Source organism: Acomys minous (genome assembly GCF_964271855.1).
Source record: "Acomys minous genome assembly, chromosome: 3".
NCBI lineage: Eukaryota > Metazoa > Chordata > Mammalia > Rodentia > Muridae > Acomys > Acomys minous.
Window position 1 is genome coordinate 102484747 of NC_140485.1, and position 23076 is coordinate 102507822.

The 23076-nt window shown below is 38.5% G+C and overlaps 1 protein-coding gene across 4 annotated transcripts in view; it reads left to right on the forward strand.

The window, feature by feature from the left end:
• Window positions 1-19890, forward strand: part of KPNA5 (karyopherin subunit alpha 5) — a 42293-nt gene extending 22403 nt beyond the window's left edge. For all 4 annotated transcript variants that reach the window (XM_084776257.1, XM_084776255.1, XM_084776258.1 and 1 more), the window contains exons 9-14: window positions 4927-5090; window positions 7263-7341; window positions 9223-9348; window positions 10246-10373; window positions 13474-13652; window positions 16573-19890. In XM_084776257.1, the coding sequence (XP_084632383.1) occupies window positions 4927-5090; window positions 7263-7341; window positions 9223-9348; window positions 10246-10373; window positions 13474-13652; window positions 16573-16760 (864 nt within the window). In that variant the 3' untranslated portion in view covers window positions 16761-19890. The remainder of the gene's footprint in view (window positions 1-4926; window positions 5091-7262; window positions 7342-9222; window positions 9349-10245; window positions 10374-13473; window positions 13653-16572) is intronic.
• The last annotated feature ends 3186 nt before the right edge of the window (window positions 19891-23076 follow it).

Below are 23076 nucleotides of genomic sequence, written 5' to 3' on the forward strand. Positions count from 1 at the left end.
GTTATTGGCAAGAAATGCAGCCAGTTATAGTTCTTGAAATGACAGGTTCACTTTGTTTATACTTTATGAAATGTCTTCCAGATATGTAAGACTGGATAAAGATTAAATCACTTAAGTAAAAATGGAGTTTGGTAGGGAAAAGTGGCTACTCCAGTATGTGACTCAATCAATGCTAGTTCAGACCAAACAAGTGCTTCTGTGAGTAGAAGTGCTACATAGATGTTTCCTATTTCATCTGATAAACTGTACATATAAGGCAAGGGGTAAGTTTTTCACTGCTAGTTCTAGGTGGTTCTTAAATTAAGTGGACTCTTCCAAACGATCATTTTTGCTGAAGGTGCAGAATATAATGATTTGTGGTGCATTTTGCTATCTCTGACTTATATTGTCTCCAGGTACCAACAGTTTTACCCATCTAGTTTTGGTTTTGTTTTATGTGCAATGATGTTTATACCCTCTGTGTGAGGGTGTCAGATCTTGGAGTTACAGATGGTTGTGAGCTGCCATGTCAATGCTGGGAATTGAACTTGGGTCCTCTAGAAGAACAGTCAGTGCTCTTAACTACTGCACCATCTCTCCAGCCCCTCCTACCATCTATTTTTATCCATTAGTACAATTTATGTTATTACAAATTATATTTTACAATTTTTATAAAAACAATTTTGGGATCATGCACCTACTAAGAACGTTTCAGGACTCTCCTCTCCTAGGCTCCATTTACCCACTGTGCTCACTGTTCGGCCTCACCAGCTGCATGCCTCTTACAGTGGGTACTTGGCTGGTTTTCTTCCTTAAAATATATTTGTGTGTGTGTGTGTGTGTGTGTGTGTGTGTGTGTCTGTCTGTCTGTCTGTCTGTCTGTCTGTCTGTCTGTCTGTCTGTCTGTCTGTCTATGGAGGCCAGAAGACAGTGTCAGAAGTTACAAACAGTTGTGAGGCACCTGCCTGGGTACTGGTACCTCCATCCTCTGCAAGAGCACAGTGGTGTTAGTGTCTTATCTCTGACAGCAGAGTTCTCTTGGCCCTTGGCTTAGGAAGTGCCGACTTTGACTGATTTAATATCATCATCTGTCAATATAACAACCCTGAGTTTTGCTGACCCCATTATTTTACTCTCCTTTTTTTCTTTTGACATGTTATTTATATTAATTTAAAGTAAACCTTCTCCCATTAAAATGAAAGCTTCACAGTGTAAGAAGTTTGGTGGTTGTGTAGATTGTGCTGCCCACTTCCGGCACTGTGCTCTTCAGTGCTCCTTCCCTGGCTCTTCACTTGCTCATGCCTATGTGCAATTCTGTTCTCTTTACCAACCTCTCTGAAGAGTGAGGTCTTTTTTTTTTTTTCCTGTATCCATTTCTTTGAATTGCTTGCTTTCTTTACAGATTATTGTTTGTCCTAGTTCCTTTCCTACTGGTTGCTGTCCTCATTCTGTGCTGATCCTTAGCTGTGGGCAGATTTAGATTTAGTACCGAGGCACAGCCCTCATTGGAATGGGTGCATGTGGGGGATGTGTTAGCTCATGGGCCTCATTGTAGGCTAATTAATTGGGCAGCAAAATTTTGGTCTTTTTCTTTTTGAGACAGGGCTTCTCTGTGTAGCCTTGGCTGTCCTGGACTCATTTTATAGACCAGGCTGGCCTTGAACTCACAGAGATCTGCCTGCCTCTGCCCCCCCCCCCCCACCAGATGCTAGGATTACAGGCATGTGCAACCTTGAGCGGCTCCACAAATTCTTGTCTTTAAAGAACTTCATTTAGAGTGTTTTCTGAATCTATTGTTTTTGTTTTCTGAAGAAGACAGAGTTTTCGTTCTTTCGCTGGAAGATACTGTGTAGTGCTGGTCACACAGCTAGCTCCAGGAGAGCTGGGGACAGGATGTGGAAGGGAGACTGTCACAGTCAGTGCGGCACTTTACACGCACTGCCTTGTTTCAGTCTGCACTGTGCCTGACACCCAACTCATTTTGTATGACTCACATATTGTTTTCCCTTTGTACTAAATTAAAAACAAATAACGTTTTGCTCACGATATGGAGTGCTTCTCTTTTAAATGAGAATAGTGTCTTGCGTGCTAGTCACTTTGCTACTGTAGTGAGGTGCAGGGTCTGAACTCTGTCTTTTCAGCCCATGCAGCTCTGCAGCTCTTGTCTTTGGGGGGACTTTTTTTTGTGTGTGTGTGTGTTTTAAGTGTTGGGGAATAAGCTGGCTTGTTTTCTTATTGGCACTTCTCTCTTTTAGTCTTCCTTTTCTTTGTCAGCTATTTTTTTTTTAAATGAGTCTTCTGTTTTCTTGCACACCAGAAGAGGGAATCAGATCCCATTACAGCTGGTTGTTAGCCACCAAGTCCTTGGTGGGAATTGAACTCAGGACCTCTTAACCCCTGAGCCATCTCTCTAGCCCTAGCTAACGCATTTATCTATTTAATTTAGTCATTGTGGATAAGATTTTAAGTATCTCATATAGAAGATAACTTTACTGTTCCTTGGTTCTGACAAGAGCATGGAACAGGATTGTTTTTAGCTTGCTTGTACAAGCTCTAGAACATTGTGGGTTTGATGGTTTGCTGTTTTGAGATCATCTCACTGTGTAACCCTGGCTGGCCTGAAACTCATAAGACATCCACCTTCCTCTGCCTCCCAAATGCATGTGTAGCAACAATTGACCATGACTTTGGTTTTTAAGTCCACAAAAAAGTATATATCAGCTGTCCTGAGTTTTTTAAACTTAGAAATTTTTATAGTTAAAAACAAAACCAAAAAACCTGTTTCATTGAAGGCTTAGAGCTCACAACTATATGTAAGTCCATCTCCAGGGTTTCTGATGCCCTCTCCTGGCCTTGGAGGACAGTGGGCACACAAGTGATGCACAGAGAAGTGCATGCAGGCAAACATTCATACACATAAAAAGTAAAGTAAAATATATGTAAAAAAAAGCTATTTGATGTATTTCTTTTATTAAAGAAGGAGGTTGTTGGCAAGGATGGCCGCATGCTTATAGAGGAAGGATCCAGTTGTGCTAATTCTATTTACGAACTTGCATGGATTAGCACATGTATTTCATAAGCCGATTTCTGTACCAGAGTCCTACAGTTATCCTTGGAGGACAGATGCTGCAAAAATATTAACCAGTTTTGGAAAATAGTTCATGTACTGATTCAATCTTCAGAGGTAGAGGGAAAACTAGCAGAGCATTTTAATTCATTTTAACTCATGAGATATCTAGCATTTAGCATATGTACTGCTACCATATCTTATCTGTAGTTTTGATTTCTGAGTTTTTATTTACTCTTGGTCCAAAAATGTCAAATGGTAAATCCAGAATTAAGTTCTTCATAAGCCTTTCTACATATCATTATGAAACCTTCTGCTGTCCTCCCTTGTTACAAATAAACGTTTGTTCATGCTGTGAAGTGTTTCTCTTTTAAATGAGAGTTTTTGGAGTAATAGGAAGAGAAAAAATTATATTGAGATTATTGAAATCTGTGGTAAAGAAAAAATCATTTAGCCATAAACTTATAAAGAACTAAAATGATTTATGCTAATTTTGTTGTTAAAACTTGAGCTTCAGTGCCTGACAAGTGCTTGGTTAAGCTGGAAAGGCATTCCATTTGTGTCTGTGTGAGTAGGAAAACAGTACAGGCCTGTGCATTGTTCCATGCGTCCACTGGAGGCTCAGGATGTGTCCTCAACAGAGAAGGAATGGGAATGGAAGCCCCTATTGTATCACCAGCCTGAGGGATAACATTAAGGGCTATGTGAGGTGGCCACTTAAAAAAAAATTCCAAATAAGTTGGGAAGAGGCTCAGTACTGAGAGTGAGGGGAAGGCAGAGCTGATATTTGAATAATGTCTGTATGTCAGGCATTGCTACACATCCAGCAGTTCTTTATTATGTATATTTTACAAGTGAAGAAATTTGGAGATACAGATATTAGGTAATTCTTTCATACCATATGGTATGAATACCAAATGGTATTCGAGCTAGGGCTGCCTGGCAGGAAGATAGTGAAGATCACAGAATTGATCTGATTTACTCTTCTATTTCACGTACTTGGAAACAGTCAGTGAGAGCTATAAAGTGCCTTGTTCTTTTTCACACTGCTTAATTGTAGTAATAAGAGGGATTAAAATAATTATGGCACTGCAGGGATTAAGACATTTCTTGTATCATGTCTTTAGCTTGTGTTTTCTTTTGGGCTTTATTTATTTCAGAAAGTATTTCATTATGTTGCAGGGGCTGGCCTCAAAGTCTCTTCTTGCCTCAGCCTTCTGAGAACTGGGGTTAGAAGTGTGCATTTGGACATAGCTATTATTATTTTATTTTATTTGAAAATATATGAAATTATTCATTACAGTAAGAAGACATAGAGCTGGGTATGGTGACACATGCCTATAATTCTACACTGAGGCAGGAGACTGAAGTTTGAGACCAGGATAAGTTATTCTGTTTTAGGGATCTCTAGCATATGAGGACCCCTAGTTCAAGCCCCAGCATCTTAAAATAAAGCAAGGAAAAGAAAAGAGAAGACTCTTAGGAATGGCTTCTTTGGCATGACATTTCAGAATATTTGTTTTTACATTTTCTTTATCTTTACTGCTCAAGATTATTCAATTTATTTGTGTTGAGGACATGTAATGAATACAAAGAACTAAGTTAGCTTGAAACATTAGGCTTTTTAGTCTTGATATGTATATGACTTAAATATCAAAAAGAAATACCAAATACACATTTTATTGCTTTAGAATATTTTATTCAATAACCAATTAGTAGCAGCTATAATAATTTTGATACCCATATACCTCACATAATCTTCTGTGTATTCTTATTGTATTAGATTTTAGTTTTAAGCTGTATTTCTATAGTTTGCTCAGGAACCTTGATATTAAATATGGAAAATAATTAAATATTAACTCCTCTTTTTTTTTTAACAGGTTTCACCTTGCTTAAGTGTTTTATCACGATTGTTGTTTAGCAGTGACTCGGATGTGTTAGCAGATGTGTGCTGGGCCCTTTCTTACCTCTCTGATGGACCCAATGATAAAATTCAAGTAGTAATCGACTCTGGAGTCTGCCGAAGATTGGTGGAACTTTTGATGTAACTATAATTTATGCTTAGTACTTACGTAATTGTGTATTAAGTTTAACAGTTAAGATCGTGGAGTTAAACATTTCAAAAGTCACCATGTTAGGAAGAATTACAGAGTTACCAACTCTACCATTTATAGAATAGCTATAATCTTTCAATATATATCCCGAAATGCAAGAATTTTTCTTTTTTTTCTTTCTTTCTTTTTTTTTTTTTTTTTGTTGTTGTTGTTTTGTTTTGTTTTTCTAGACAGAGTTTCTCAGTGTAACAGAGCCATGGTGTCCTGGACTTGCTTTGTAGACCACGCTGGCATTGAACTCAGATCCACCTGCCTCTGCCTCATAAGTGCTGGGATTAAAGAAGTGTGCCACCGCGCCAGCCTGCATGAACATTATTTTATAAATTTATCTCTTTGAAGGAAACTTTTCTTTATGAAGGAACCTTAATTCATCAAGTATTTATAGAATGTCTCTTGGCACCAAAGATGACATGTGAAATGTTATTAGCGAAAGAACACAAGTTTTTCCTTTCACAGAACCAATAATTAATTTATAATTCATTACAATAATTAACTAATATACAAAACCAGGCAATTCACTTAATGTCTCCATGATGTTTTTCTTATTGGCCAGTTATTACCTGTGTTTAATATTACAGCTTTTCCATGCAAAGAAATTAAAAGGAAATTTTGTTTAAAAAGGTGTTATAACTTCTTTATTCTCCAACTTTATTTTAAAATTGTCCTCCTTTGTTTTGTCATAAGCCATTAGTAGTAAGCCATGCGTGGTGGCTCATGCCTTTAGTCCCAGCACTTGAGAGGCAGTGGCAGCTAGATCTCTGAGTTTCATGCACAGCGAGTTCCAGACAAGCCAGAGCTACATAGTGAAACCCAGTCTCAAAGAACAGAGCAAAAACAAAAACAAAAGGCCATTAGTTAGGCCCAAGTGAGGAAGGAAGCACAAAGAATGGAGTTGTGTTAAAGGGTTGGTGTTCCAGTATGGGGCCATAATCAGAGAAAAGTAGACAGGTGCAGAGGGATGGTCAGGGCCCCAGCTCGAGAGAGGTGGGCAGCCAAGCGGGCCAGAGCCAGGTTTAGAGCCAAAACCCATGGCCTGGTAGCCTGTCTTGTCAGGTTATCTATATGTAGAAAGATGTGAATAAAGCAGTTGGTTTCTAGTTAGAAAATATGAAGGGAAAAAGCCTTTAGATTAGAGTTAGATCCCTCAGTGTAAGCCCATGACTATCAAATAAGGAACTATTTAAATGTGTATGTGTGCATGAGTGTGTTAAAGTTTTTGGAGCAGTGACATCTCTAGAAATAAGTTGAGCACACTGGGGGCATAACTCTTGGTTTTAAAATATCACTGCTCATTTAAGGATAGTAGCTGTTTTAGAAAAATGGTTGTGTTAATAATGAGGAGAAAGTGAGATGAACACAGAAAATAATGATCTTGGGAATAAATTATAGTAATGTATTTGAATTAATGAATAGCAACAACCCTAGAGTCCACATTAAAACAGGTGGATGGATCAATAGTAGATATGGTCGAGAAGATAGCATAACAAAATGATTAGTAAAAAAATACAAATATTATTAGTGTAAATAATGAGCATACAGATACTAACACTAGTGGCCTGAAAAAGGGGTGTGGCCTGAAAAAGTTATATTTAGGAATATATATGTATATACATATATCATGCAATAAGTACTTGTGAAAAAGAAGCTATGAATTTGAAAGATAGAGGGAGGGTTATATGAGAGGGTTTAGAGGGAGGAAAAGGGTGGGAGAGATGTAATTATAATCTCTAAAATAAATAGATTAAAGAATGGGATTTTTTTTACATGGTCTCAAGTATTTCATCATCAAATACTGCATATAAGGGAAAAATTAGCAGTAGTTAAAGAGAATAATATGATAGATTTCTTAATTAGTGACAGAGCTCAGTACCACAGTAATGGGACATGACATACACAGTATGTCACCCAATAAGGTATGAGATTATATTAGCATTTATGATACTGGATTAGATTTGTTTTGTTTTGCTTTTAAACTAGTACCAGACTACCAAGTGAAACCTAAGTAGGACCTCTGAGTAAAAATTAGGGAAGTTTTCTGTACTATTTTTGCAACTCTATATAAATTTTTAGCTTAGTGTATAAGCTCATATTTTTATTTTTAGGCACAATGACTATAAAGTTGTATCACCTGCCCTGAGAGCAGTTGGTAACATTGTGACTGGTGATGATATTCAAACACAGGTGAGTTCAGAACTTATGACACATTGTTAATGTCATATTTCGTATCACTTGGTTATATGTTCATCAAGGCCTTATTGCTATAGTTATACAGGCATTGGTGGGAGTAAGCACAGCTTCAGCATCAGTTACCTTGTTGGGAAGGTCCTGTCATAGCCCTGTCAGTGTGAAGTACACTGGGTGTTCTACTCGGAGGGTCCAGTCTTAGCTGGGTAGAAGTCATACTGAAATAAAGCAAGGTGCCTAGCTAGGTCACTCAGTACAGGCCGAGACTCTTAAAGCATCTAACAAGGAAATGCATGTGCTATGAGCTGATCAATGAGCAATTGCTGTAAAGGGTTTATAACAAAGATGAGTATGAGGAGACTCTCTAGTTTCTGTAAATGTGTGGAACTAAACAAATAGAGTAGTACTAAGGTAGATGGGAGGAGATTTGCATGCTCATAATGGGACAGGCAAATAGATACACTGAGGTAGGTTTAATCCATTAAACCTAGGCGCAGTGGTTTATTATAAATAGGTTATAGGACTTAAGATTCAAATTATGAGGCCAAAGGAAAGATAGCAAGGAAACGTTTCCAGAATTAACTGTGTGCAGTGTGCCTCTTGGAGAATGGTAAGATGTTAGGACTGACTCCAGATTTGGGTTAGAGTTCTATTTAGAGACCCAACCAGAGCTGTTCAACAACTAATCCTTAGCAGTTGCTAATACCCACCTACAGTAGCTGCACATATTACGTACACTGTGCTCACCAGCTGGACCTTCAGTGTACTGCTGCTGCATGCCTTCCGCCCTCACTGTTCGAAACCACTGTGGACGATTGGACTGTAAGGACAGAGCAGGCAATACTTTCAGCTGATTGATTTTTTTGTTTGGGAAAGGGTCACATTAATAGCTCTGACTGGCTTTGAACTCATAGAGACCTGTTTGTCTGTGCTTTCTGAATACTGCGATTAAAAGTGTGTACCACACACCTGAATAGATAATACTTTATAAAAGTCAAAGTATAGGGGGCTGGAGAGATGGCTCAGAGGCTAAGAGCACTGTCTGTTCTTCCAGAGGTCCTGAGTTGAATTCCCAGCAACCACATGGTGGCTAATAACCATCTATAAATGTGATCTGATGCCCTCTTCTGTCACGGAGGCAGAGCACTGTATACATAATAAGTAAATAGTAAAAAAAAAAAAAAAAGTCAAAGATTAAAAAAACAAAACAGAGCCAGGCATGGTGGCACACGCCTTCAATCCCAGCATTCAGGAGGCAGAGGCAGGTGGATCTCTGTGAATTTGAGGCCAGCCTGGTCTACGAAAGAAGTCCAGAATAGCCAAGCCTACATAGAGAAACCCTGTCTCGAAAAACAAAAGCAAGACAAAGCAAAAAACAGAACAGATTTATTCTGTGCTTGAAAATTCGTATAGAAGTGTGTGTTGAGAATGGATATCCAGTCAGTAATGTGTTCTGATGATGAGGTTGAATCCTGTCTTCCATCACTAGTCACTGTTCAAATACTTTTGTGAGTTGAACTTTGCATATATGTCTATGGGTATGACCAGAAATCTTAACTGGTTCAAGTCTTGAGTTTCAAGACTTCTCTCCTTTGGAGAAGGTCATAGTCTTCAGAATGCATGCTGTGTTGCTAATGCTGTAGCTAAGTTGTCTTGTATATTTGAAGGACGTGTCTAGTGGAGAACAGAGCCATTCACTGCACTCGCTCTAGGTAAGCTTTGTTAGTGGCAGGGTGTAAAAGTTAGCAGCTGCCTAAGGCTTACTTTGAGAGGAATTTATTTTGACTTTCACGTTGATTTCTGTACTTCTAATAATTCATAGGATTTTTTTTTCATTTATGCTAACCCCCTTTTTGTTTTCTGTGTTACCCATTTTAGGTCATTTTGAATTGTTCTGCATTGCCCTGCCTCTTACACTTGTTGGGGAGTTCAAAGGAGTCGATTAGGAAGGAAGCCTGCTGGACCATTTCTAACATCACTGCAGGGAACAGAGCTCAGATCCAGGTAAGCGCCGTTCAAGGTTGAGGTGAGAGTAGGAAGGTCTAAGCTGTGATGGCCTTTTCTTCTCTAAGTAATGGCATTTGTGTTTAGTGTTCTAGCGAGGAATATCAGTTTCATTTATACAGTATCTGAAACATGAAGTTAGTCTTGAGAAATGGATGGTTTCAGCTGAGCATAGTGCACACACCTGTAATCCTGCGTTTGAGAGGCTGAAACAGCTTCTTAGGATTTTGAGGCCAAATGGGCTGCTTAGGACACCTTGTCTGCAAAGAAGAAAACATAAATAAAAAGAGGTGTTGTGTCAGCTTTAAATTGAGAGGCTGAGGCTGCATGATGATTTTTTAGGCCAGCTGGGCTGAATAGGGAGGCCTGAGCGGCCAGAGTGGTTTCCCTCAGTTTTAAGTGGTAGGAATCATCTTCTTGTTGCCTTCAAAGTATTAGGCTCTGTTGTGTTTCCTGAGCCAGAGAATACCTACCATTTTGATCAGTTGCATGCCTACAGCTTATCACTTTAATATTTATATTCTACTGACACATTCTCCATTCTTTCAAAAGCTCATTTCTTTTTACTGAAGAAACAGGTAAAGTGTGTTGATAGATTAATAGATTACAAACTTTCTAAAACCCCGCACATTTTAATATAAAAAAATTATGTGTATGTGCATGTATGGGTTGATGTAAACCACAGTGTGTGCAGGTGGAAGTACAGGTCATTGTGAGCCACCTGATGTGGTTGCCGTGAGCCAAGCCGAGGTCCTCAGCAAAGAGCACCAAGTGTGTGTAACTGCTGAGTCGCCCTGCAGCTTCTCACCTTGTAAAGCCTCGGCATCTCAGTGCGCCACGTGGCAGTACTTCTGAAACAGCATCTACACTAATTTACTGCATCATTTTTCTTTTTAGGCTGTCATAGATGCAAGTATTTTTCCTGTTTTGATTGAGGTTCTCCAGAAAGCAGAATTTCGTACCAGGAAAGAAGCAGCATGGGCTATAACCAACGCCACATCGGGAGGCACTCCAGAGCAAATAAGGTGGATTCAGACTTAAAATACTGTCTTTTAAATGTAAAGAAAACATACTTTTACATTTATTGATGAAACTAACATTTTTGTTAACATGAAATGACAGCATGTGGTGTATCTTTGATTTGGTTTCTTTTATCGTTTTTACTTAGGTGATAATTAACCCCATCCTCCTTGGCATACATAGAAATTTGAATGGGAATAATTTGTTGATTTACAGAATATACTGTCATGAGTATTAGATTTGTTTTAAGCATTAAAAATCACAAAATTAACTTTATTACATAAAAGTAACAAATATGAATATTAGCTTGTTTAAAATATGCATTTTTGAATGTTGTTCTTTCCTTATTGCCTGTTGTCTAGCCAGTAGAATAATATTTTTAAAGATTTATGTATGTATGTATGTATGTATGTATGTATGTATGTATGTATGTATGTATATACATACAGTATTTGCCTGACTTCCAGAAGAGGGCACCAGATCTCATTACAGATGGTTATGAGCCACCATGTGGTTGCTGGGAATTGAACTCAGAACCTCTGTAAAAGCAGCCAGTGCTCTTAACCTCTGAGCCGTCCCTCCAGCCCATGTATAATATTTTTACGCACTACTTGTATTTTTCCTTCTATACTAGGTTTCATAATCTGTGCCTTTTGATACATACACCAATAGCATGATATATGGCTTTAAGTAAGCCTGGCTGAGTCATGATCTGTCAGTATAACTTGGGACAGGACCAGCTTTGACAGAATCGTTTAACCTTTCTAGTCCAGTTTCTTCTTCTTGCTAGTGAATTTAGTAACAGTATCTACAGTGACATGAGCACCTGGTGTGTTCAGCACAGTGCTTAATAAGTGCTAGAATAAGGTGCTAGTGATGTTTGTAATAGTCATTTTCGAGTATTGACTCCAGTCTCTTTGTGTCATGTATCTGAAGAATCTTTTTTACTTACTTGTATAGCAAGATATACTTTGTACTTCAATGAAACTTGACTTCCTACATAATCTTATTCTTAGGAATCCCTCCACAAAACCTGAAGTCACTATTTAGGAAATATTTTCTAATGAGTATGTGCCTTTTAAAAAATGTAAAATAGATCAAATTATGATACTATTTTTTAAACCAAAGGATTTAAAATCTACCAAATGTTAAGTCATTATCTTGTTTGTTTCTTGTTTTTAAGAAACAAGTTATCACTGATGTCTGCTTCTTTCAGTGACATACGTGTTTTGTAAAAGCAGTACAATATTTGGAAATATATACACATACATGTGTGTATGTTTAAGTATGTATGTATGTATGTATGTATGTATGTGTGTATATTGAAACAGGGTCTCACTGTATTGCTCTTGCTTGTCTGGAATTTACTATGTAGACCGGACTGGCCTTGAACTCAGAGAGGTCTATTAGTTTATGTGTCCAGATGGCTAGGATTAAAGGTGTGTGCCTCTATACCCTTTGAAAAAATATTTTAAAATAAGTCATCTGTAATTGGATTATGCTGAGATTTATTTTCCTTATCCATCTTTCTTTTAAAACTTATTTTTATTATTTTCTTGGCCAGTCTCCCGAATGACAGGGCTATAAATGACCACTGCACCTTGTCGTGTGTCGTCACCTTCATATCTGTGTTAGGGATGTCATGTGTGTCTGCTTCTTTTCTGTTCTCCCTTATTATTTTAATTAGTAGTTCCATTATGTTTCTGTCATAAACACAAGCAATAGTAAACAGTCTTTGCTTTGTTATGTGTTTTTTTAAACTACCACTGTTATTTTTATTTGTGTTGAGCGTAAAGTAACCAATATATAGTAAAAAATGTCTTAATCTCAGGTTAGTTTCAGCATGCGTGCCACAATACTTAGGCTTACTATTGCCGGTTATTGTTCAGGCAGCCACGTCATTCCAGTTATAGCAGGTATTTTTATGTTTTATTTCATTTAACTTAATACCTATGAGATAATTATTCATTCAAAAATATCTTTGATCACTTACTAAGTTGGAAAGTGAATGTAAGTGCATACCTTCTTTTTTTGATGTGTAGGTGTGGGTGTGTGCTGTAGTGCACACGTGGAAGCCAGGGGATGACATTGTGGGACTAGTGTTCTTATTGTGGGTTTCAGGGATGAACCCAGGGTAATCCGTGCACAGCAGGCACCGAGCCATCTGTACCCCACTTCATTTTCAGAAAAGCAGAAACTTGTTAGATACTTCCTTTTGGGAAACTGAGAGGTAGAAAACATTTGCCCAAAATCACATAACTAATTAAAAATGGAATTAGGATCTGAAACCATGCAATCTGGCTTCATAGCCTGTTTTACCATTTGTGGGTCATATGGGCTTTTTGTCATGTGAGAAAAAAATCACTTCATTTATATAAGAAGGAGTGGGAAAATAGATAATAAGACTAATGCGTTAGGAAATTAATGGGATATTTCTGTGAACGGTACTTGTTAACATTTACTAAGGTAGCCTGTTATCTTTTTTGCAATCTTTTGCATTTCTGAAATATAATGTATGTTTCAGAGATGTCTATGATCTCTGTTGTAAGAAATCTTTTTAAATTTAATTTGCATATTCCCTTTCCTTCTCCATTTATACCTTTCCATTAAGTAAACCAAGAAGAAAGGAAGGAGAGGGAGGGAGGGAGGGCGCACACACGGTCTTACTTATAAAAAAGAACAGGTGGCACATAGCTCTCCTATGCAAAATCATCTTAGTGCTGGTCTGTGTGTGTGTACAGTTTGTAGTATTAGCAATTCCATTATTGCTAATTATGTGAAACTGGAGAATAGGAGAAAAGGGTTTACATATTGCAATGTAAATAAAACACTTCCCAGCCTGGTGCCATGGTGCACGCCTGTAATCTCAGCACTTGGGAGGCAGAGGCAGTCAAATATGTGAGTTGAAGCTCAGCCTGGTCTATATAGGATGTTCCAGACCAGCCAGGGCTAATGATGAGACCCTGGCTCAAAAACAGCAATAAAAAGTATGTGTAGAAACATTTTGATGATTGGTAATATAATATTTCAATCTGGTTTTATGTTATTAAAATATACAGTGTATGAATCCTCCCTCTGTTTCTCTTTTTTAAAATTTCTGTCAAGGTATTTGGTAACCTTGGGCTGCATTAAACCACTTTGTGACCTTTTGACTGTCATGGACTCCAAAATAGTTCAAGTGGCTTTGAATGGACTTGAAAACATCTTACGACTTGGAGAACAAGAGTCTAAGCAGAAGGGAGTGGGCACGAATCCATACTGTGCGCTCATTGAGGAGGCATATGGTAAGCAGCAGTTGGAGGTTTGTAATTATGCCCTAGAGGCTTCTCCCCCATCTGCACCTCCACCTTCCCCATTCTATAAATTGTTTTCTTTATAAAAGCAAATTGTTTGAAAGTAATTGCCCATGCCCGATATTGTAACAATTTATCTTCATCATTTTCTTTTTACTGTTTAACTTTCCTTATCTACCTGTTTTTACATTTTCTTAAGTACAGATACCTTATGTTGATTTAAGTGTTGTGTAGTGTGTATTTCTCCATGATGGAATAGATGTGGAAGTGAAGAGTTAGCAATATTTTAGTAGTTTTAGCCACATCCTTGTAATTAACCTTTAGTTTGTTTCCAAATTATTTAGTGCTTTATAAAAGCCAAAGCAGTTATTATTCTGCTTGTAAATTTGTCTCTTCTATGTATTGGCATATGTTTTTTACCTGGCTTGTTTTTGGTTTTGATATTAGCTCTCAACTGCGTAGCTGAGACAGGCCTAGAGCTCCCTGTGTAGCCAAGGCTGCCTTCAGCTGGTAATCCTTCTGCCTCGGTCCCGGGCACTGGGACTAGAAGCACAGGCGGCCACGCCCAGCTGAGTCAGTATGCCCAGATACATTTTCAGGAATGTGCTTGCTGAGTCGTAGCACAAATTTTATCTTTTCATTTTATTTTCTTAAGGACTTTTAGTTGACAGTGTCACTGGCGGTATATGAAAGGACTCCGAAAACTTGAAATTTCTTTTATTGCGTTGTGTAATGGTGTCACTAAGTTGCTTTTATGTTAGTTTCTTGGTTTATTTTGTATAAAAAGTGCTGTTTTCCTTGTATTAGTGTATTACCTTATCATAATACATATCTATTTTGCCTAGTGCCATACTTAACTGCTTTCATAGTGATTATTTCCTTAAGCTGCTGTTGTGTATATGAGCTAGTGCTCATGTCCATGCATTTTTGTGACGTCACATTAGCAGCATTATAGATTGCACTCAGGCCACCAGGCTTGCACACACAGTGTCTTTAGCCATCCAGCCATTTTCATAGCTTTAGTTTTGATGGTTTTCATAATGTTCTTCTTGAAGGCATTTTTTATATTTAACAAATGATTCAGTGTCATCTCCTATTTTAAAGATTACAAAATCATTGTCCTAATGGGCATACAATGAAAATTAATTTTTATTGATTAGATTTTTCTTCCCACTACTTCTTCTTGCTTTTTTTGGGTGGGATGTGGGGTTGTTTGTTTTTGTTTTGTTTCTGAAACAATCTTTCTGGTCTTGGCTGTCTTAGAACTGTCTATGTAGACCAGCTGACCCTAGACTCACAGAGAGCCTCTCTCCCAAATGCTGGGATTAGAGGTTTGTGCCACCAAGCCCATCTTGATCGTATTTTTTGATTGGTTTCTTAAGAAATTTAACTCACAAGGAATTTATTTTGGAATAGACTTGGACCTAAACTGATTTTTTAAGGTTTATTTATATGAATATTCACTATTCTCTATTAAGCCCCCGCCTTTTTTTGTACACTGATTCAAGCTTTTACTTATGATTCCTAAATGAAGTCTGAGATGTATTACCCTTACTTCAAACTATAAAGTGTCACTGAGTTCTGCTTACTGGCTTGTTCCCTATGGCTTGCTCAGCCTTTCTTATACGCCCCAGGGTCACCTGCCTGGGGTGGCCCCACCCACAATGAGATGGGCCTTCCACATCAATTACTAATTAAGAAGATGCCCACAGGCTTGCCCACAGCCTGATCTTATGGAAGCGTTTTCTCAGCTGTGGAGAATTCTCTCCTCATATATGCTTAGTTTTGTATCACATTGACAAAAAACCAGCCAGCACCCTGCACTAGCAACCACATTGGGCAATTCACAACTTCCTACAACTCCAGTTCCAGGCAATCAAAAGATCCAGTCCTCCTTAGGCTCCTGCATGCATGTGATGCACATAAGTTCAATGTGAAGATGCATGTGAAGTCTGTCCTTGCCTTTCACTTCCTGAGGGCTGCAGGGCTCTAACTCACGCTGCCAGGCATGGATGCCAAGCATTGTTACCTGCTGAGTCATCTGGTTGTCCGAGAGTGGTTTGTCTTCTGAATGAAAGATATTCTAGCATTACTCAGATCTGTATAGATTTATTTCCTGAAAGCAATAAAATAAGTGCTACACTTTTCCCTCATCCTTGCATTTATAGGTCGTTCTTTGGGGACATTCTGTAGCAGCCGTTTGTGGTATTTTGTTCTGAAGTGTCATGGCTTCAAATATAGTTGCCTGTATTCCACACCAGAACTCTCTGGTTTGGTGTGTTTTAGTTTGTTCTTTTGTTTGGTTTCTCTTTTCCTTATTGGTTAGCATAGGTGTCCTGGAAGGGGTCTCTGGAGTTAATCTGAAATTAGACTTCTGTAACTCAAGTGCAGGTAATTGAACTTTGTGATTTAGCCAAGTGTGTGAAGCAGGCTCGGTGGTGCTGGTGCTCTTCCTCCTTGACTGAGCCTTTCTTTATACTGTACTTCCCCAGTACTTTTTCTTTTCTTTTTTAAAGAAAGAGTGGATTTCATTAACCTGGGCTGTCCTGGAACTCTTTGTGGAGTCAAGGGTGATCTTGAACTTCTGCTCCTCTTGCCTATATCTCCCCAGTGCTAGGATCACAGGCATGTGTCACCTGCTTGGTTTTATGCAGTAAGAGTGTTGGGATCTAGGGGTGCCTGTGTACTAGGCAACCGTTCTCACCAACTGAGCTACATCCCTAGTCCCCTGTGCTCGTCATCCTTAAGGAAAAAGATGTGAGTGTGAAGTCATTGATTTGTGCAAAAATTAAATGTAATTAGCATACCAATCTTAGTGGCGTGATGGATGTTGTTGGTGTGTTATTGTCATATAGTATATACTGAAGCCCTAAGAATAATTTGTTTCTTGTATGTGTTCTTTCTGTGATAGGCTTGGATAAAATAGAGTTTCTGCAAAGTCATGAAAATCAGGAAATTTACCAGAAGGCTTTTGATCTGATTGAGCACTATTTTGGTGTAGAAGATGATGATCCCAGCATTGCGCCTCAGGTGGATGAAAACCAGCAGCAGTTTGTATTTCAGCAACAGGAGGCACCAATGGAAGGGTTTCAGCTTTAACGGGCGCTGGGGAAAGTGAAAGTGACTGACTGAACTGGGTCGCTTTTGATAGCTCTTCCACATGACCAGTACTAGTAGCAAGAGTTTAATAGACTACAGGAAAGAGAAACTCAGATGCACTTTTAAAAGCAAATATGAAACAGAAGTTTCTATTCAGATGCACCGTTCCTTACAGATTGCTGTTGGTTGTTTTGGTTATTCATTTTGATGTAACTATATTTGTCTCCTGTTATGTCGATTTTTGTATCTGTTTCTGAATATACATTATGCAATTATTTCAAGCTTGAAAAGGAGAACTTGGTGAATATTATATAATGGTTCTGAACTTTTCAGGTGTTGTGAATATTTACAATTGCATCTCACAGATGTCCGTGAGTCTGACATCTCTATGAAATCTACCTCTGTCTTGAAGCATTAAAAAAAAGCTTCAGAAGCAATTAAGAGCTGAATTAGAGTGTGGTAATCTCTATTATTTTAGTTTTGGGATCACTGTGCTGTAGGTTATATTTCATAAACAATTGAAACAGAAAACGTAAAAATCATTTATAAAGTAGGAAATACTGTACTGATGGTTAAGTGTGGCAGTTCTGAAGAAAGAAGCCGTCCATGTTATTCACATTACAAACCAATAAAACACTGCAGTATTTGTGTTGTTCACACAAAATACTATTATTCTAGAATATCTTCTATCTTATCCAGATTTGGTACCCTTTTTGGAATAGTGTTTCTTTTCACTCCTCATTTTAAAGATGACCGTGACCGAGGGGATCATGGCTCTAAGGTAGTGCTGCATACCTAACGCTGAAATGCTTTCCTCGGGTTTTTCGGAAGACCTTGAGCGTTTTATTCTTTGTATAATGTTGTGCTTGAGTAACAAAAGTATCCTGAAGAAATCAACTTGTTATGTATTAAGTTTTGTTAAATGCATTTAATGTTGCGACTAAACGAGTAAAGTTAATGAAAACTGCTAAGGATTTAATGTATAGAAATCTATATTACTATTGTATAGCACGTAATACACTATATATGTGAGCTAAGTGACAGACGACCTTCACATCAGATTAGTCAATCTCATTTGTGTCTTTATGAGTTAACAGCAAAAAGTCTCTTGAAAATCTAAAGGTTTTGATAGAAAATTTATATTTATTTACATATGTGTGTGTTATTCCCATAGAACTGTGCTTGGTAGAATTTTCTAAGCAGATGTGGTATTGTTGAACTTAGTTTTTTAATTTATATTTATATACAGGTTATGTATACATCCAGTTATATACTTAAGAATACTTATGTAAAAACCTAATTCAACTCATTTGAGATGGGAACACAAACAATTTTGATATAATGCATAGTCTATTCTGTAAAGCAAGATTTCACTTATGGCAGCATTTGTAATGTTTCTGCTGGAAATCAGAGGCATGTGACATAAGGAAAGTATATACAGGAGCACTTTTAAATAGTAGGACACTTTGTAAACTATTTATCATGAATCTAAGCTTTTGGCAGGACACTTAAGCCCCACAACCATGAAATTTCCTAGTGCTGACTGCATCTGGCAGTCTTTTTATACCATTAAATAGCAGATTGTGTCTGTGCCCTTTGTACTATAATGGAAGTTACAGAGGTAAGTGTAAGAGGCTTTTTTTTTCAACATTATGTACATTCAAAGGAACAGGGTAGTAATATAAAAATTACCAAATTGATGGGTGCATTTGTCAAATAAATACTGTTTTATGGTGCCAGTATTTCTAAGTATAAAATGACAGGGTATTTGACTCTTTGTAATCAGTTGAACTTGTTGATCGGCATAATTCAAACCTAGCCAGCTGTGCCTGCTTTGAAGATGCAGTAGTCACTATAACAAACCTCTAAACTGAATCTTCCAAAAATAGTTCTTACAGAGAAATTATATATGTGTGTATATGCATATATGCATGCACATATAACATACATGATATATATATATGTTTATATATATGTGTGTATATATATGTGTATATATATGTAAATGTTTTCAGGCACATAGAATACGTGACCCATGAAAGGAGATTTTAGAACTTGCTAGTGAGACAAATGTATTTCCAAGTACAGAACTTGGTTGTACTCTAACTATTTAAATATACATTTACTTTCTTAAATTTGCATCTTACATAAATTGATTAGATTTGAATGCAAAAGACATTTGGTCTGACTTTAAGAACTAGTTCGTTTTTGTTGGACCAAGAGTAAGAGCTAGCTTTGTAAGAGTACCATTTAAAGTGCTCCAACATTTGTTTTCATCATTATTGTCCCTTGTGGCACTATTTAAGTTGCTTTTCTAAGATTTATGACACATATGATAGATACTGTGCCAAATAAAATGCATGTGTTTTAAGGAATGTATAAGATATTAATGGGAGTTCCAAGTATTTACGTGAAAGAGTCCATTTAAATTAAATTTGGTCCATTTTAATAAATTTACTTGAACTTGAATTTCCACTGGTTGAACTATGCAATCATGCTTATTTGTTTTATAAGTACTTGATGCACTGGCCGAGTTTTTTTTATTGTTTGTTTGCTTTTGCTGTAAGTTTTAATTTGGAAGGTTCTTCTAACTTAATTTTTAGTGGTCTCAATTTTTAGTGTCATTTGTCACTTTCTAATAGACTGAAACAACAGGGTATTTTTTTTTTTAAAGTAAATCAGCTGGCACAGAACTAGCTTCTCATTTGGTTCCTGGAACCTGTTTGCAGTTAAAGATTGGCTCACTTGGTGAAGAGCAAGAGAAGCTTTATTACCTCTGCTTTGCCAGTTTTTTTTTCTTTATAAAGGAGTATTATGGGAAAAGTAAACATAAAAATGTCTGTGGATTTTTGTTAGTGTTGTAAATTCAGCAGTCTGCTGGTTGCTTAATTGTGATACTGTGAAATGAAACTGAACTCCTGTTTGCTGTGGCACTGCCGCTTTCTGCAGTGGGACGCGCTGTAGGAGACAGTATAGCAGAGCCCTGAAGGCCGCCGTCTCCCTGATAGGAAAGTGATAAGAGATGAGGGGATTCTCACCTAACTAAACAAACAACCATTTGAGCATTATGCAATATTACAAAACGTTAACACTCTACTAAACACAATAAAATCACTATTTTACAATTGCATTTATAGAAGTGTGTTTATTACTGCTAAGATTGTATAGTCCCGATGGGATGGAAACAGATGCCACCATCAGTTAGCAGCCCATCCATTTGATAAAACAAGAATCATAAAGAATAGCTAGTTCAAAACTAGGTAGAAAAAGAGGGAAAAGGGAACCCTCCCCTGAAATAGAGCAAGATGCTGGATGCAAACTCAGTTACATGACTAACATGGTGGTTTTTAGTAGTTGAAGGTGTGTAAGCTTGCCTCAGAGCTCAGTGGGCTGCAAGAGATGCTTTTCTGTTGCTATGGTAAGACACCATGGCTCAGGCAATTTACAGAAGGAGGGGGCACATTTCAGAGGGGTCAGAGTTGTGCACACCAGCATTTTGAAACTGGTTGAATGCCATTGACAGACTTTCTCCAGCAAGGTGACACCTCCTGTGCTGCTGGAACAACCACCAACTTGGAAGCAAGCATTTAAATCCAGAATTATGGGAGCACTTTTCCTTTAAATCACCAGAGCATAGGATCATATAGAGGGGGAGGTAATCCCCCTCAGGAACAGTCATAGGGGAGGGGAGTAAGGGGAAAAATGGGAGGGAGGGAAGAATGGGAGGATACAAGGGAGGGGATAACCATTGAGATGTAACAAGAATAAATTAATAAAGGAAAAAAAATTTTTAAAAAATTGTATATATAAAAAAAAATAAATCACCAGAGCAGTGCATACCTACCAAAGACTATTTATTCATTTATTTAATCATGTTATAGCCTGATCCCAACCCCCTCCCTCCTTTCTTCCCAGTCTCCCCTTCCTATCCCCTTCCCCCATTCTCTCTTTCCCTCTGAAAGAAGGGGAGGCCCCTAAGGGATATGAACCTGTCCTGGCACCTCAGGTCTACAGCAGGACTAAGCACATCCTCTCCCACTGAGGCCAGACAAGGCAGCCCAGCTAGGGGAAAGGGATCCACAGCTGGCAACAGAGTCAGGGACAGCCCCATTATTAGAGGACCCACATGTTGACCACGCTGCATAAGATCTGCTACATATGTGTAAGGGGTCTAGGTCCAGCCCGTGGATGTTCTTTGGTTGGTGGTTCAGTTTCTGTGAGCCCCCATGGACCCACGTTGGTTTACTCTGTAGGTCTTCTTGTGGTGTCCTTGACCCTTCTGGCTCCTTCAATCCTTCCTCCCACTCTTCCACAAGACTCCCCAAGCTTGTCGGGTTGTATGGCTGTGGGTCTCCTCATCTGTTTCTATCAGCTGCTGGAAGACAGTTATACCAGGCTTCCATATGCAAGCATAGCAGAGTGTCATTAATAAGAGTCAGGACTTGGCTCTCTTCCATGGGGTAGGTCTCAAGGTGGGCCGGTCATTGGTTTGCCATTCCCTCCATTTCTGCTTCATCTTAATCCCTACATTTCTTGTAGGCAGGACACATTTTGGGCCGATGGTTTTATGGGTGGTTTGGTGTCTCCCTCCTTCCACTGGGTGTCCTGGCTGGCTATAGGAGCTGGGGATTTCAGGCTCCATATCCCCCACTGCGGGAAGTCTCAGCTAGGGTCACCTCCATAGACTCTAGGGAACCTCCCTTGTCCCAGAGGTGTCACCCCACTGACTTCTGTTCTTTCTCCAGGTCCTGCCTGGCCCCCACACCTGATTCCCTACCTCCCCTGTACTCCCTATCCCACACAGTTCCCTCCATCTTCTTCAGGTGTCTATTTTATTTCCTCTTCTGAATGAGATTCAAGCATCCTCCTTGCCTCCTTGGCTTCTTTGGCTCTGTGGATTGTTGCATGGTTATCCTGTACTTTATGGCTAATATCCACTTATAAGTGCATGCATACCATGCGTGCAAAGACTACTTTAAATTCGAGAAATTGTCAGGCAAAGTAAACAAGTCCCATGTTGTGTTTTAGAAATTTGCACACTTTTCTCCAGACTGGCCTTCATCATTTTATTCCCACCTCTAGTATGTAAGAATTCTCTTCTGCACGTCCTCACCAGCATGTGTTGTTTTGTTTAATAATAGCCATTCTAATGGATGAGAGAGTGTTTCATTTTGTTTTGATCCGCTTCTCTTTAATGGCTAGTGACATTGAGCCCTTCTGGTACATATTCCAAAGTAATGAAGTCAATATTGTAAAGAGATATCTGCACCCAGACTTACTACAGCGCTGATTCCTAACAGCCAAGGTGGAATCGACGTGCATGCTTTGTTCTAGAGCTGTGTAACAGCCTACAATTAAGTTACATGGGGGGGGGGGAGGGGGAGAACAAAACATTGTGGGTTTTTTTTTTACAAGCTTGTTTAAACTCTGCAAAGCAGTTACAGAATAGCCTTTGCCATTCAGCATTTCCAATCCCCTTTGAATTACAAGGGACTACTAGTTGAGCTGGTGACTTGACCCAGCCTCAGAGTGAGGTCTCAGGATTGTCTTGTCCTTTCAGGTGGGTAGTTTGATGATTTTGGGCAATAATAACACCAGCTCGACTTAGCTGAAGACAGAAGGGAAACGGCTGTCTCTGTGTGAAAAGCGCTGTCCCCTTAATGCCTGTCTACCGTATTCTGTTGTCAGCACTGCTTGTCTTGGCTCCTGACTCATTCCGGGGGTTCCCTGTCTTGCTGGCCATCTTTAAGCTCTGTTTACATTTTTCTCTGGTGGTTTATGATAGAGCTCAACTTGAGACCTTGCTCCTCCATTTTGGCAGGAAACAGGTGCACAAGCCCACCATATCTTCTCAATAATAAGGTCGGCCCCGTCCCACTTGGCATTTCTAAAAGTTTTTTCTTGCATTCTGTGTTTTTTGAGGGTGGGGTGAGGTTTTTTCTTTGATCTGTTTGTAGTTTTTTTTCCATGCTGCCCCCCCAGCATATTTAAGTCATTGCGTTTTTTTCCCTAGGAAAAGCAGTTTGTCAGACTACAAAAATCTACATGATTAAAAAGCAGATGCTAAATAAGGAAGATGTGAGGGTGAGATCAGTAATTTTTAAACAGTTTGAAGACTGTTGACATACTTCTTAAAATTGCTTTTGATACTCTATCATTGAAGGGAATTTAGGAATAGTTCTTAGACTTTTCAAATCTGTTGCTTAATTTTCAACTAGCAAAAGTATAACTAAAGGGACTGTTCAGGTACCAAATATTAGAGAACTTAGGTTGAGGATTACTATTTGGGGTTTTTTGTTTCTTTGTTTAGAGACAA